The sequence below is a fragment of the Ostrea edulis genome, chromosome 6 (assembly GCF_947568905.1).
Source record: "Ostrea edulis chromosome 6, xbOstEdul1.1, whole genome shotgun sequence".
Classification (NCBI taxonomy): domain Eukaryota; kingdom Metazoa; phylum Mollusca; class Bivalvia; order Ostreida; family Ostreidae; genus Ostrea; species Ostrea edulis.
Window position 1 is genome coordinate 19120198 of NC_079169.1, and position 17682 is coordinate 19137879.

Sequence of the window (17682 nt, forward strand, 5' to 3'; positions counted from 1 at the left end):
GACTATGTAAACTGTGGAGCCATCATTTGTGTAGTGACAAGTTGAGGTTCTAGACATTTGTATGAAGAAATGTGTACCATCTGCCTGGTCTGCAACTCAACTGAATGTTTTCTTTTCTTAATTTCTTCTTGCAAAAGAACGGGCTCAAATCTATATGTCTCCAAACTTAACTGTTTGTGACTTGTCATGTTTACAGTGCTGCAGATGAAATAAACCGGAACCGACAGTGTGACATCATGAATTAAATTTCAATGGCCGCTCTCTTAGCGGGGGTTATTTGAAATATAAGATAGATTAATATGATTTAATCGTTAAGCAAGGATTTTTGTTGTTAAAGACTGTCATTTACAATATCAGTAAGTAATACTTTATTCATAAAAGCAACAATGTGATTAGGGTTGCCTTAATTCCCTTTAAGAAGGGAGGTACAGTTGAACTTTAATTGGTATCGAGAATGTCAATATCTTGAATACCATGGATATGTCAAAGTGATTTGGAAGTCCTAACCACATATTCTTTAAGTATTTTACCCTCGATATCTCAAACCCATGGATATTTTGAAGTTTTTTCTCAGTCCCATCAAGTTTGAGATAACGAGGTTTGACTGTTACTGTGGTCAGCTGGTGACAAGATGTCCACAAAGCTCATTGATTTAGCACCTGACTGAAATTCCATTAGATCCCTTCCTGTTACACAATAAATGAATTAGATAGGATAGCACCTCTTGTAAAATTGTAGTGATCCACATACCTATTTATGATTGATAAGTTACCATCACATCTTTAATTGAAATTAGATCTTAGGTGAGTGGATCAAAAGATCTAATTTTGATTAGATTGAATACATCAAGGAAATTAGATATGTAAAACTTTTTAATTTGTTAGTGTGTCAGTGCAATAAAAGTTTTTGAACGTAAATTTGAACAGATCTAATGATGATCATGGAGTATGTGGAGAATGGTTCTCTGAGAAGCTATCTGGAACAAACTAGGGCTAAGAAGAGCTGGGTACCAGATTCCAGACTGATTGCCATAGTGATAGATATCACCAAGGTAGATTTTACGAATATTAACAAGGCAGTATGATGTCTGTAGTTAAATGCACGTGCCTTTCACTTGTATGCTGCCAGGGTCATAGCTGAGTAGCTTAACCATGTTAAGTAAAACATGATTACAGCAAACACACTTATAATGAACTCGCACTTTACAGTAAAACACACAACAAACACACTTATAATGAACTCACACTTACAGTAAAACATGGTTACAGCAGACACACTTATAATGAATTCACATTTACAGTAAAACATGGTTACAGTGAATACATGCACTTATAATGAACTCACACTTTCAGTAAAACATGGTTACAGCAGACACACTTATAATGAATTCACATTTACAGTAAAACATGGTTACAGCGAACACACTTATAATGAACTCGCACTTACAGTAAAACACACAACAAACACAATTATAATGAACTCACACTTTACAGTAAAACATGGTTACAGCAGACACACTTATAATGAATTCACACTTTACAGTAAAACACAGTTACGACAAACACACTTATAATGAATTCACATTTACAGTAAAACATGCACAGCGAACACACTTATAATGAACTCACACTTACAGTAAAACACACAGCAAACACACTTATAATGAACTCGCACTTTCAGTAAAACATGGTTACAGCAGACACACTTATAATGAATTCACATTTACAGTAAAACACATAACAAACACACTTATAATGAATTCACACTTACAGTAAAACACAAAGCAAACACACTTATAATGAACTCACACTTACAGTAAAACACACAGCAAACACACTTATAATGAACTCACACTTTCAGTAAAACATGGTTACAGCAGACACACTTATAATGAATTCACATTTACAGTAAAACATGGTTACAGTGAACACATGCACTTATAATGAACTCACACTTTCAGTAAAACACAATTACAGCAGACACACTTATAATGAATTCACACTTACAGTAAAACACACAGCAAACACACTTATAATGAACTCACATTTACAGTAAAACATGGTTACAGCAGACACACTTATAATGAATTCACACTTACAGTAAAACACACAACAAACACACTTATAATGAACTCACATTTACAGTAAAACATGGTTACAGCAGACACACTTATAATGAACTCACACTTACAGTAAAACACACAACAAACACACTTATAATGAACTCACACTTTCAGTAAAACATGGTTACAGCAGACACACTTATAATGAATTCACATTTACAGTAAAACATGGTTACAGCAGACACACTTATAATGAATTCACATTTACAGTAAAACATGGTTACAGCAGACACACTTATAATGAAATCACACTTACAGTAAAACACACAACAAACACACTTATAATGAACTCACACTTACAGTAAAACATGGTTACAGCAGACACACTTATAATGAATTCACATTTACAGTAAAACACACAGCAAACACACTTATAATGAATTCACACTTGCAGTGATATTTACTCCCTGTAGTTTTGAAACATATACTTTAATAATAGATATAATGAATTTACTTTTTATTTTGTTGATTTTCTATTTCATAAAGGGCCTACAACTTAACAGTGTTGTGATGTATAAAAATTAAAAAAGTAGTGCTGTCTTGGGTTGTCAAGGGTGCATGTCTCCATACCAAGTTATGTTATGCAACATAAAATAATTTTTTTTCAATGTGCTCCAGCCAATGAAATAGCTTGCTACAAAATAAATTATTAACAAATCAAAATTGTTTGTCCTTGGCACTTCACTATAAGCATGTTTTACTGCATTTCTGGAGATAGAAGAGACCGAGTGCTGGGGGTGCATACTGTTTTTGGTCTGCCTGTCTGGTCCTCAACTTTAACCATGATCATAAAAATTTCGCTACTTAATACTTAATATTGGATCAAGTTTATGTCAGATAAAGTCATAGAATACTTTATTCAACCTTGGAGCACTGTGTACACTTATAGTCCGATATTGTAAATCCTGTGGAATCATTAAAGTTCGAGCGGGCCAGTGTTCGCGGGTAACCAAATATTTATTAGTTCGTGGGGATGGAATTTCAAGGGTTAATGTCATTTGGAAAATATAAATCATATTACTATAGCAGATATTGCAAAGAATCACTGGTTCGTGGGGATTTAAATTCATGGGTAGAAGGTATATCCACGAAATCTACGAACATTGAGCCTTCACAAACAAAAATGATTCCACAGTAGATACAGAGAACATTTACACAGTGACATCAAACAAAACATTTACACAGTGACATCGAACAAAACATTTACACAGTGACATCAGACAAAACATTTACACAGTGACATCAGACAAAACATTTACACAGCGACATCAGACAAAACATTTACAATGAGGAGCAGGCAATCAAGTCTCGATATGGTGTCACCATACAAACAAAACATTTACACAGTGACATCAAACAAAACATTTACAATGAGGAGCAGGCAATCAAGTCTCGATATGGTGTCACCATACAAACAAAACATTTACAATGAGGAGCAGGCAATCAAGTCTCGATACGGTGTCACCGTACAAACAAAACATTTACAATGAGGAGCAGGCAATAAAGTCTGGATACGGTGTCACCATACAAGCTAGAAATATTTACAATGTATAAGGAGCAGGTATTTAAGTCTGGATACGGTGTCACCATACAAGCTAGAAATGTTTACAATGTATTAGGAGCAGGTATTTAAGTCTGGATACAGTGTCACCATACAAGCTAGAAATATTTACGATGTATCAACTATACTACATTTTAACACCAAAAACATAACACTAACATACATTGCTTGACAGCCAGCCGTGATTGCTGGATGCCCGTAATTTATTGTATTCTAAATACACAATTCGCAGAAAAACAAGGCGTTTTCCCATATACAAAAATTAAGATAACCTTCCAACTCCATATACAGAATATGAGCAATACATAAATAACAATACTTTTAAATATACCTCAAATCCCCTCTATATAGCATCAGGGCCGGCCAGGAAAAAACTAGAAATAAAACGATGAAAATCGCAAAAAACTCTAGAAAACCTGTGTCCGTTGCCAAGTGCCGCTGGATGCAGGGGTTTGTGAACGGACCTCACAACTTATTTGTAAATGTTTAACCTTTGCATGGCATGGATGAAAACATAAGATTTAATTATCCATTAAGTTTCGTTTATCTCATGACGAACAGCGGCTAGAAGTGAATACCTGAATTGCAGCTCGAAAACCCGTTTTTCTAACTCGCATTCTATTGGCTAATAATGGATCATTCCATTCTACCTGTACAATATACTGTACCGTCAATACAACATTTTCCCGCTATTACTAACGAAACGCGGGAAAATATAAGTATTAGGAGCAGGTATTTAAGTCTGGATACAGTGTCATTATACAAGCTAGAAATGTTTGTATGATCATTACTGTTAGATCATAATATGTTATGTCATAGGTCAAAATCTGAGTCAATGATATACTGTGGCAATAACATTCGATTACAAAGTTTTTTATGAGGAAAATCTTCCTCATCTTTTGGCATGACATTACACAAAATTTACCTTAAATGTACAAAAAAAATGCCAAGAGGTTTTTTTTTATCCTGATCTACAACTGGATTGTTTGAAACTGGTGAGAGACCTGCCATGGTTATGTTTCTCCTCTCTCGGGGTAGACATATTTTTAGCTCACATGAGCTGAAAGCTCAAATGAGCTTTTCTGATTGTCTGTTGTCCGTCGTCTGTCTGTAAACTTTTTACGTTTTTGACTTCTTCTCCAGAACCACTGGGCCAATTTCAACTAAACTTGGCCAAAAGCATCCTTGGGTGAAGGGCTTTCAAATTTGATCAAATGAAGGGCTGTGTCCTTTTCAAAGGGGACATAATCACAAAAATAGGATGGGGTCATTTAAAAATCTTCTTCTCAAGAACCACTGGGCCAGAAAAGCTGAAATTTACATGAAAGCTTCCTGACATAGTGCAGATTCAAGTTTTTTCAAATCATGGCCTCCGGGGTTTGGATGGGGCCACAATAGGGGATCAAAGTTTTACATACAAAAATATAGGGAAAATCTTTAAAAATCTTCTTCTCAAGAACCACTGGGCCAGAAAAGCTGAAATTTACATGAAAGCTTCCTGACATAGTGCAGATTCAAGTTTTTTCAAATCATGGCCTCCGGGGTTTGGATGGGGCCACAATAGGGGATCAAAGTTTTACATACAAAAATATAGGGAAAATCTTTAAAAATCTTCTTCTCAAGAACCACTGAGCCAGAAAAGCTGAGATTTACATGAAAGCTTCCTGACATAGTGCAGATTTAAGTTTATTAAAATCATGGCCCTCGGGGGCAGGATGGGGCCACAAGGGGGGATCAAAGTTTTACATAGAAATATATAGGAAAAATCTTTAAAAATCTTCTTCTCAAAAACTATTGAGCCATGAAAGTGGAAATTTACACAAAAGCTTCCTAACATAGTGCAGATTGAAGTTTGTTAAAATCATGGCCCCCGAGGATAGGATGGGGCCACAATAGGGGATCATTACATGCAAATATATAGGTAAAATCATTAAAAATCTGATGAAAAATCACTGGGCCAGAAAACTTTACATTCACATGAAAGCTTCCTGACATAGTCCAGATTCAATTTTGAAAAAATCATGACCCCCGGGAGTAGGTTGGGGCCATAATAGGGATCTCAGTTTTACATGCGAATATATAGGAAAAATCTTTAAATATCTTTAAATATGAGCCAAGGTGACTCAGGTGAGCGATGTGGCCCATGGGTCTCTTGTTTTTTGTTCTTAGACTATGCTTCATTGCCATTTGTAGATATGCATATTGTAGGACAGGAGGATCCAATTGTTTTCCTAAAGGTTATAGTGGATCTCAGAGGGATGAAGGATGTAAAATAGTTTGTGAACACTTCTCCTCCTATATGGGTTATCAGATAGACTTGAAACTTTGTACAATGCCTCATTGTCATTTTTAGATGTGCATTTTTGTGGGACGATAGGATCCATTTATTTTTCTAAAAGTTATAGTGGATCTAAGAGGGGTTGAGGATGTAAAATAGCTTGTGAACACTTCTCCTATATGGCTTATCGGATAGATTTGAAACTTTGTGCAGTGCTTCATTGTCATTTGTAGATGTGCATATTTGTGGGACGGGAGGATCCAATTATTTTTCGTAAAAGTTATAGTTGATCTAAGAGGGATGGAGGATGTTAAAATAGCTTGTGAACACTTCTCCTATATGGCTTATCCGATAGACTTGAAACTTTGTACAATAATTCAATGCCATTTGCAGATGTGCATATTGTAGGGACAGGAGGATCCAATTGCTTTCCTTAAAGTTATTTTGGATCTGAGGGGTGGAGGGTGTAAAATAGTTTGTGAACACTTCTCCTATGTGACTTATGGAAGTTCATAATGTCTATGTTCCTGCTCATGCTTTCTCCCCCATACCATGCTGTACATTAAGGGGAGGAGGTTTCATTTGGAGCACTTATAATTTGAGAAGCTGGGGAGACATTTATTTTTCATAAATAATAAAAACAATCGACCAATGCTGGGCTAGCTTGAGATGACTGTTGACTGATCTTTGGCTAACTTCATTTTAAGGGCATGGAGTATCTGACCGATATGAAAGTATTCCATTGTGACTTGGCAGCAAGAAACATTCTTCTTACAAAGGATTACACTGCTAAAATTGCAGATTTCGGACTCTCCAAACTGATGACGTCAGACAAAGACTATTACACGAGGAAAGGGCAGGAGGTCATACCTTTACAATGGTAAAAGGATATTTTTATTACCTAACTGTGAAAACTGCCTAATCTGAGCCCTGTGTAATCCGCTTCACTGGGCATTCTGAACCTTATTTTCATTCCCAGTTCCATATTTTTTACACTGTTTATTCCAACAAACTGTGTATTCTAACAAAGAAATTATCTCCTGGTGCATTTTGGATTAGACAGGTTTCACTGTATACCATATACTGTAGATTCATTATTTTACGCTAGCACTTATTATCGCAAAATGACTCATGGATGTCAAATCACGAGAAAAAAAATTGTGAGTGCTCAGTTGATCAGGTGTTTTTGCATGTATTTTAGCAATATAAAAATAAAAGCAAGAAATATTTTTTCGTGAGTGATGTTTCTCGCAAAATTACATGATAATAAATTCCTCGCGTATATTTAGGAATTTACAGTACTTTTTGTTGTTGTTTTTTTTTTTAATCACAAATTTTGGGAAAATACCTCCAAAACACTGTTATTTTTTATTTGTGTAGTTCTTTGTTTGCGATTCTCCAAGTCGAATTCTAGAGTTACAATTAATTAACAGATTTTAATTTGTACAGAACAGACATTACTGTTACATGTGTTATCACTTAAAAAGTTAACAGGTGCGTGAAAAGAGTGATAATGCCTAGCCAGGGTTTAAGATAATTAGTATTACTTTAGTTTCTACTCACGGAATATTCTTATCTTGTAAGATATGGTACACAGTTGGTGTAAATTTTATCGCAATGTAATTGTTTGTGACTCAAAAATACTCAACTCACAAAGAAAGCTAGAATTGGATTATTGTGAAATAAAGCCCTTATACGATGTGTTATCTTGGAAATGATGAACATGATAATGAGTTGATGGCATTATATGTCTTTAGGGAATGAAAGCATTTCTACTTGTTTATCTGATTTAGTTGTATAAACAGTCTGCTAAATCTCTTAGGGGGGGGGGGGGGGGGATGATGAAACTCCATAATGAATTACATCTTCTCAAGTCATGCTAAAAATATATATTTTCATTGAATACCAGTGTTCATTGTTTTTGTGGTTGGACCATGGAATCAAGTTCTCAAAGAAAGGTGAAGATAACGAACAGTGATCAATCTCATAACTCCTATACGCAATACAAAATAGAGAGTGACCCTTGGATATACTAGAGGTGGGATCAAATGCCTTGGAGGAGTAAGCATCCCCTGTCGACTGGTCACACCCACCGTGAACCCTATATCTTGATCAGGTAAACAGAGTTATCCATAGTCAAAATCAGTGTGCTGACTGTAAACGAGACTGTTGGAAATCCTGCACCATCAACTTGTTTGTCAGTAGCATGCATCAATTTAAAAACTGATCATATGCAGAACAAGTTCTTGCGTATCGAACGCAGGTGATAATGGAATATTGCTACATAGATATGGGAAGTTGACGATGGAGAAGATGAAATCATCCTATTTATCATAAAGTTGAGTTGTTAGTTTACCGTTAAAGGACACATGACACAAAAAATTATTTGTCTGTAATCATTGTCTTTATAATCCTTAAGTCAGATTCTCACACTGAATCTGTTAAACAAGCATCTGATAACAAGGCACAGCTGGAAATAGTAATCTGTAAACACCAGCCAAAGCAGTTCTCGGAGCAGTGCTGACAGTTAATGAGATAAGAGTCACGTGTGTGTTATATACGTCAGAGGTGAGCTTCTTGCAAATTCTCACCGTAACGTAACGTATTCAATACAATGGCTGAAGACTTATCAGAAGGATTTTCCCTTGCTCCAGAAGAAATTAGACCCTATAATTTTGACTTTCTGCATTATTTGTATTGTCTTCTAGACCAGTGTGACCACACTTAACACAGTATTGAATTTCACTGCACTGAACTTCAGTATCAACTGTCTTGAAACCTATTTTTGACTTTCCTGTTTGTATTCTTCTTGTTTTTGTTTTGACTTTATTGTCAGGAATAAACACCTGGATGGCTTTATCAACTGTTGATGGCTCAAATTCTGCAGAAACATTACTCAAAGATGAAGGGGTTACTGCTTGAGTTTCAGAAACATCTGCATCTACATTTACACTTTCTTCTGCAACATTATGATCACTGAGATCAGTATCATCACTTTCTATCATAGCCTCTTTTAATACCTGTTTTTAAATATATACAAAGTCATTTAAGAAATAACAAAAATTCAATTGCAGTAAAATATTCTTGAAAATCATGTAATAAACTTTAAACTTTGATATTCACATTTGCAGCAGATTTAGGTTGTTGATCGTTGATCCTCCTCCCCCCCCCCCCCCCCCCCCCCCCCCCCCCCCCCCCCCCAACAAGTTCTAAATTGCTAAACATATATAAATATGTACCAGTATGTATATATTGAAAAAAATTCAACAAAAATTCTGTACATGTCTAATGAATTGACATCATGGCATTCTGAACCCCTTATCTATAAAAATGTATGTCACATATAAATAATGTAAGAAACCTACCATAACACAGGGATTATAAAAATTGATCTTTGTTTTCTTTTGGTAACAATTTTCTCTAGCTTTGCACCCCCCTCCCCAAATTTAAATTTGAATCCTGATACAAAATACGAATAGTAAAAAGCAGTTAACTTGCAGCACATATCTAATCATATTGTAAAAAAAAAAAAGAAGTTTTTTTTTTACCTGAAGTATTTGTCGCTTTCTATATGCACCATACCCAGATGGTTTTTTCTCAGTATTTGATGAAGTTGAACATTCACCTTGGGTAGGCCACTCAACATCGGGTACAGCATCATCTTTTAACTGAGCACGAGCATTAGGATAACCTAACTCAGCTAAACGGGGTGGATAACGAGAATACTGATCTGGCGTAAAGTGTTTCTCACATATTTTACTGCATTTGGTTAATGTAAGGTCTCTTCTTCGACAGTAATGTACCCATGCTTTTTGAAGACCTGCATCTTTTGGGAAGCGAAAAAATGACACATTTTTGTCCACTTTTGAAGAGGTTGAACAATTATAAACAGCACAATACGGCATCCTTACAAACTATATGAATAACTCTTAAGATACAAAGAAATATGAGTGTGCATGTTCTTTGTTTATGACTTAGCATTTAACCCATTACTGGTAATTAGGGAAACTGTTTGTCTTGATCAGTGATAAGAAAGATTTATAGTATCTCTTCTGTAGAAGCATTTAGCATCTCTGTGCTGTAGCTCATCTCTGACGTCACCCCGACTGTTTTCAATCTCTGGGGTTTAGAATATGCATATTGAGGTCAGGCTGCTTATCAGTACAGTGTTACAGCTTTAGCTGTGAAACGGATGCGTGTTTAACAGATTCATTGTGAGAATCTGACTTAAGGATTATAAAGACAATGATTACAGACAAATGATTTTTTGTGTCATGTGTCCTTTAATATCTATTTTCAATCAAACATCTTTGTATGAACCAGAAGTAGACAACTCTGTGGTGTCTTTTATTAAGTCACCTGCGTAAACTAAAGTGACCTATTGCAATTGGTAGTCATCCACCCTGCATTGACAATTGAACAATTTAATTTCTTGATAATTACTATTCCATTTCTTTTCAATTTGGTATGAAGCATCTTTAGGACATGGGGAACATAAATTGTAAATTTCAGGACTCCTAGGGGCGGGGCAAAAATTAACCAAAATTGATCAATTTTCAAAAATCTTCTTCTCTACAACCGCACATGTGTAAGAAAACTAAATGCATAGTGATGTAGAGCAGGAAGGCCTCTACCAAAATTATAATTTCTGATCCCAGGGGTAGGGGTTCTGACCCCAGGGTAGGGCTAAACTTGGTATATGGTGTTAATGTGCAACTTCTTTAGTGCTATTGATACCAAATTGAAACTGAATGGATATTTAGAAAGAGCAGGTTGTCTTTCACTAACTAAAAATTGTAAATTTGATGATCCCAGGGGTAGGGGTTTTGGTATCGGGGTGGGGCCAAAATGGTCAGTTTTAATGTGTAAACAATAGAAATTTTAACTTCTTGAAAACTACCATTCCAATTCTTTTCAAATTTGGTAAGAAGCATCTTTGGGACAAGGGGAACATGAATTGTAAATTTCAGGACTCCTGCTCCCCCGTGGCCTTAGGGGTGGGGAAAAAACTGTCAAATATTGGCCATTTCTCAAAAAACTGATGACTCTAGGGCAGGGCCAAACTTGGTATATACAGTCAACCTGTATTAAGAGACCGTCCAACGGAGAATGGAAAAAAGGTCACATATGACAGGTGGTCTCTTAATACAGGTTGCCTATTTTCCGCAGTTAATGGATAAAATTTCACAAATAATTTATACATAAATGGAGTAAATGACTACATGTATTTGGAATTTATCATTAAGAATATCAAGTACGGTTTTAATAGTTGTAAAATAAAATTAATAATACACTGTAGTTAAAAATCTAGAATACAATGTGTTGTATCATAATTTTTTATTCATCAAAATTACATTTAATCTATTTAAGAATGATAAACTTTTCATGCATTTCATATTACACATTTACATGAGATTTAAAAATTATTTATGAACTGCATGTAAATTTTCTAAAACTTATAAACACTTTGTTGTAAAGGGTATTCATGTATAGCCTACTTGTACAGTGTAACTAAAAAATGCAGCACTTGTGGTAAGAAAACAAATGGTGAAGTGTTGCGTCTCCTTTTGTACAATACGTGCTGGAAAAATGTTATTCAATTTGAGAAACATTAAATAAATTACAATATATCCATTGTATATGCACAGCAAATCTTTTAAGCTTAGAACTAATGCAGGCAATTTTCTTGAACTCGGACATGTCAAATACTCGGGACATGTCGAAGTGAGCCGCTAGTTCCGGTCATTATTCTGGAAACCTCTAGTATCTCATGCAGGAAAACTGTGAATACTCCATTTAAAATTTTAGTCCTGAGCACAATATTTACCTGATTTATATCGCAATCGGGCAAATTTTTTACTCTGTTGAACATAATGGTATAATAAGTGGTAGATTTTCATTTCCGATCTAGCCTACCCGGCACTTCTTAAAGTTTGTCAAAATTCACACCTTCAAATACACCAGCCTTGATTCCCTGATCCTTGATTTTGTTAAATAAACAACAATGCGGGTTTTATTAATTAACCACACAGGACACTGCAAGTTGACAGCTTAGGTATAATGATTTATTCAGAGGGCCGACTAATCAAGATCATCGCCAAACTGTGCGTATTAAAACGAAAGTGTTAGGGGCGATAATTCCTAGAATAGTCGTGCGTGTGAAAACGAAAGTGTTAGGGGCGATAATTCCCAGAATAGTCGGCTCAACCGAAATCGAAAGTAGTAATCACGTTGTAATCAATGTACAGTCGTTAAATAGAGGTAAAATTTTGTGAAAATACACGAAAAGGTTGTAAAAATCATGGTCGTTGGTCGCGTCAGACAGGTGGTCGTTTAATACAGGTACAATATATAGAGTAACGTCTTGGGGGGAACTTTTTATGGTCACATACGACAGTGAGTCGCTTAATACAGTGGGTCGCTATGGCAGTTTTGACTGTATAGTGTATTTGTGCAAAACATATAAATCATATCTGCTTTGATGCTATTGATAATAGATTGAAACTAAATGGATATTTAGTAGTAGGTAGTCCTTTACCAAAATTGTAAATTTCATGATCCTAGGGATAAGGGTTTGGTTTCAGGGTGGTGCCAAAATTATTATAATAATTTGAAGGACTTCTTTAAGTTTGTTGATACTGTATAAAATTTAAATGCATATTTAGGAATAGCAGAAAAGGATCGGTGTACAAATCAATGGTGAATTTCGCAACCTCAGGGTTTTGATTCTAGGATGGGTCCAAATTAGTCATATTGTTTAATGTTAATGCATATATTATATTATTGTAAAGCCTTTCATCAGTGTACATATGCTCTTTTGAGGGCATTGAAGTTTTAAGAACACAACTTGTTTTATACTGTTGCTGAATTAGAATTTAGCTTAGATATTCAGAACAGGAAATTTTTTCTAGATTTCATACTAGTGATATTTTAAACTAGTACTCAGGTGACCAACAAGGCCTGTGGGACTCTTGTTTTGAGTTCACAGGGATATATCGAATCGACATATGAATGAAAATTATTATAATTGTTAATAGATAAAATGTTGTTGATATATCTAAATGTTGCATTGAAGGCCACATCAAGAGATTTTTTCTTCTCACTTGGAAGTGTTTAAATAAATTCTGCTTCATAAGATTATAAAAATAGGTCAGCTAAAAAGGAGCACAATTTGTGCCCACATCTATTCCAATAGACTGTTGGAAGACCTGATCACCAAAGATTACAAAGATATTGTCAATGAGGAACTCCAGCATATTTTTTATTTCAACTTCAGAGTACTTGTGCTTGGAATCAGAGTGGTGGTTAAGAAAGTAATTTTTTGGATGACTGATCACTAGATATGAATATTTCCATTCTCCATTTTTGTTGAAGAAATGATGAAATACATTTTTTTTTTTCGTCTTAGAATAGAACATTTACTAGCTGACCATAAAATCATGTATTAACAAAATTATTTGATGGTCCTCAGACATACAACGTTTTAGATATCTATAATTTAAAAAAATGTCTTCCTATAAACAAACTGTTAATAGTCTTTTAATATGAAGACAATTTTTTTTGTATTATAGATATTCCTTTGTGGTTTGGTCGGACAAATTTCACATTTGATATGTGAGAAAATTGAAGAAACCACTGTATTTTGATATCGTGAAATGTTTGTCTTATTTCCTTGTTAAGGTGTGCTCCAGAAGTCATAGGGAAAACGAAGTACTCCTCCAAGACGGATGTGTGGAGTTTTGGTGTGGTGATGTGGGAGTGTTTCAGTCAAGGAGAAGTCCCCAGACTGTGTTCTGTAGAGAAGGAAGAATTAAAGACAATAACGTTCTTCTACCTGGAGAAAGGAGGTCGACTTGAGAAGCCAGACGGGTGTCACGAAGAAGTGTATGGCTTGATGAAAAAGTGCTGGGAGTGGGAAGCTGAAAAGCGACCTCCATTTTATCAAATCCATCAGCAGTGTCTGTAAGTATTACAGAACAGTGTAACATATTCCCTCAGTCTGTAAGTATTACAGTGTAACATATTCCCTCAGTCTGTAAGTATTACAGAACAGTGTAATAGGTTCCCTCAGTCTGTAAGTATTACAAAACAGTGTAATAGATTCCCTCAGTCTGTAAGTATTACAGAACAGTGTAATAGGTTCCCTCAGTCTATAAGTATTACAGAACAGTGTAATAGATTCCCTCAGTCTGTAAGTATTACAGAACAGTCTAACATATTCCCTCAGTCTATAAGTATTACAGAACAGTGTAATAGGTTCCCTCAGTCTGTAAGTATTACAGTGTAACATATTCCCTCAGTCTGTAAGTATTACTGAACAGTGTAATAGATTCCCTCAGTCTGTAAGTATTACAGAACATTGTAATAGATTCCCTCAGTCTGTAAGTATTACAGTGTAACATATTCCCTCAGTCTGTAAGTATTACAGAACAGTGTAATAGGTTCCCTCAGTCTGTAAGTATTACAAAACAGTGTAATAGATTCCCTCAGTCTGTAAGTATTACAGTGTAACATATTCCCTCAGTCTGTAAGTATTACTGAACAGTGTAATAGATTCCCTCAGTCTGTAAGTATTACAGTGTAACATATTCCCTCAGTCTGTAAGTATTACTGAACAGTGTAATAGATTCCCTCAGTCTGTAAGTATTACAGAACAGTGTAATAGATTCCCTCAGTCTGTAAGTATTACTGAACAGTGTAATAGATTCCCTCAGTCTGTAAGTATTACAGTGTAACATATTCCCTCAGTCTGTAAGTATTACTGAACAGTGTAATAGATTCCCTCAGTCTGTAAGTATTACTGAACAGTGTAATAGGTTCCCTCAGTCTGTAAGTATTACAGAACAGTGTAACATATTCCCTCAGTCTGTAAATATTACTGAACAGTGTAATATATTCCCTCAGTCTGTAAGTATTACATATTCCCTCAGTCTGTAAGTATTACAGAACAGTGTAATAGGTTCCCTCAGTCTGTAAGTATTACTGAACAGTGTAATAGATTCCCTCAGTCTGTAAGTATTACTGAACAGTGTAATAGGTTCCCTCAGTCTGTAAGTATTACAGAACAGTGTAACATATTCCCTCAGTCTGTAAATATTACTGAACAGTGTAATATATTCCCTCAGTCTGTAAGTATTACATATTCCCTCAGTCTGTAAATATTACAGAACAGTGTAATAGGTTCCCTCAGTCTGTAAGTATTACAGAACAGTGTAACATATTCCCTCAGTCTGTAAATATTACTGAACAGTGTAATATATTCCCTCAGTCTGTAAGTATTACTGAACAGTGTAATAGATTCCCTCAGTCTGTAAGTATTACTGAACAGTGTAATAGGTTCCCTCAGTCTGTAAGTATTACAGAACAGTGTAACATATTCCCTCAGTCTGTAAATATTACTGAACAGTGTAATATATTCCCTCAGTCTGTAAGTATTACATATTCCCTCAGTCTGTAAATATTACAGAACAGTGTAATAGGTTCCCTCAGTCTGTAAGTATTACTGAACAGTGTAATAGATTCCCTCAGTCTGTAAGTATTACAGAACAGTGTAATAGGTTCCCTCAGTCTGTAAGTATTACTGAACAGTGTAATATATTCCCTCAGTCTGTAAGTATTACTGAACAGTGTAATAGATTCCCTCAGTCTGTAAGTATTACAGAACAGTGTAATAGGTTCCCTCAGTCTGTAAGTATTACTGAACAGTGTAATATATTCCCTCAGTCTGTAAGTATTACAGAACAGTGTAATAGATTCCCTCAGTCTGTAAGTATTACTGAACAGTGTAATAGGTTCCTTCAGTCTGTAAGTATTACTGAACAGTGTAATAGATTCCCTCAGTCTGTAAGTATTACTGAACAGTGTAATAGATTCCCTCAGTCTGTAAGTATTACTGAACAGTGTAATAGGTTCCCTCAGTCTGTAAGTATTACTGAACAGTGTAATAGGTTCCCTCAGTCTGTAAGTATTACAGAACAGTGTAATAGGTTCCCTCAGTCTGTAAATATTACAGAACAGTGTAATAGATTTCCTCAGTCTGTAAGTATTACTGAACAGTGTAATAGATTCCCTCAGTCTGTAAGTATTACTGAACAGTGTAATAGGTTCCCTCAGTCTGTAAGTATTACTGAACAGTGTAATCGGTTCCCTCAGTCTGTAAGTATTACAGTGTAACATATTCCCTCAGTCTGTAAGTATTACAGTGTAACATATTCCCTCAGTCTGTAAGTATTACAGAACAGTGTAATAGGTTCCCTCAGTCTGTAAGTATTACAAAACAGTGTAATAGATTCCCTCAGTCTGTAAGTATTACAGTGTAACATATTCCCTCAGTCTGTAAGTATTACTGAACAGTGTAATAGATTCCCTCAGTCTGTAAGTATTACAGTGTAACATATTCCCTCAGTCTGTAAGTATTACTGAACAGTGTAATAGATTCCCTCAGTCTGTAAGTATTACAGAACAGTGTAATAGATTCCCTCAGTCTGTAAGTATTACTGAACAGTGTAATAGATTCCCTCAGTCTGTAAGTATTACAGTGTAACATATTCCCTCAGTCTGTAAGTATTACTGAACAGTGTAATAGATTCCCTCAGTCTGTAAGTATTACTGAACAGTGTAATAGGTTCCCTCAGTCTGTAAGTATTACAGAACAGTGTAACATATTCCCTCAGTCTGTAAATATTACTGAACAGTGTAATATATTCCCTCAGTCTGTAAGTATTACATATTCCCTCAGTCTGTAAGTATTACAGAACAGTGTAATAGGTTCCCTCAGTCTGTAAGTATTACTGAACAGTGTAATAGATTCCCTCAGTCTGTAAGTATTACTGAACAGTGTAATAGGTTCCCTCAGTCTGTAAGTATTACAGAACAGTGTAACATATTCCCTCAGTCTGTAAATATTACTGAACAGTGTAATATATTCCCTCAGTCTGTAAGTATTACATATTCCCTCAGTCTGTAAATATTACAGAACAGTGTAATAGGTTCCCTCAGTCTGTAAGTATTACAGAACAGTGTAACATATTCCCTCAGTCTGTAAATATTACTGAACAGTGTAATATATTCCCTCAGTCTGTAAGTATTACTGAACAGTGTAATAGATTCCCTCAGTCTGTAAGTATTACTGAACAGTGTAATAGGTTCCCTCAGTCTGTAAGTATTACAGAACAGTGTAACATATTCCCTCAGTCTGTAAATATTACTGAACAGTGTAATATATTCCCTCAGTCTGTAAGTATTACATATTCCCTCAGTCTGTAAATATTACAGAACAGTGTAATAGGTTCCCTCAGTCTGTAAGTATTACTGAACAGTGTAATAGATTCCCTCAGTCTGTAAGTATTACAGAACAGTGTAATAGGTTCCCTCAGTCTGTAAGTATTACTGAACAGTGTAATATATTCCCTCAGTCTGTAAGTATTACTGAACAGTGTAATAGATTCCCTCAGTCTGTAAGTATTACAGAACAGTGTAATAGGTTCCCTCAGTCTGTAAGTATTACTGAACAGTGTAATATATTCCCTCAGTCTGTAAGTATTACAGAACAGTGTAATAGATTCCCTCAGTCTGTAAGTATTACTGAACAGTGTAATAGGTTCCTTCAGTCTGTAAGTATTACTGAACAGTGTAATAGATTCCCTCAGTCTGTAAGTATTACTGAACAGTGTAATAGATTCCCTCAGTCTGTAAGTATTACTGAACAGTGTAATAGGTTCC

The 17682-nt window shown here is 35.3% G+C and overlaps 2 protein-coding genes across 2 annotated transcripts in view; one reads left to right on the top strand and one right to left on the bottom strand.

The window, feature by feature from the left end:
- LOC125683658 (tyrosine-protein kinase JAK2-like) overlaps window positions 1-17682 on the top strand; it is a 161427-nt gene that overhangs the window by 139580 nt on the left and 4165 nt on the right. Inside the window, exons 22-24 of the mRNA XM_056141761.1 lie at window positions 927-1051; window positions 6669-6841; window positions 13642-13923. Of these exons, the coding sequence (XP_055997736.1) occupies window positions 927-1051; window positions 6669-6841; window positions 13642-13923 (580 nt within the window). The remainder of the gene's footprint in view (window positions 1-926; window positions 1052-6668; window positions 6842-13641; window positions 13924-17682) is intronic.
- On the bottom strand, window positions 8347-12234 carry LOC130047177 (52 kDa repressor of the inhibitor of the protein kinase-like). Its single transcript, XM_056141763.1, has 2 exons — window positions 9510-12234; window positions 8347-8981 (listed from the first exon to the last, which is right to left on the bottom strand). The coding sequence occupies exons 1-2, from the start codon at window positions 9864-9866 to the stop codon at window positions 8622-8624; spliced, it is 717 nt and encodes a 238-aa protein (XP_055997738.1). The 5' UTR covers window positions 9867-12234; the 3' UTR covers window positions 8347-8621.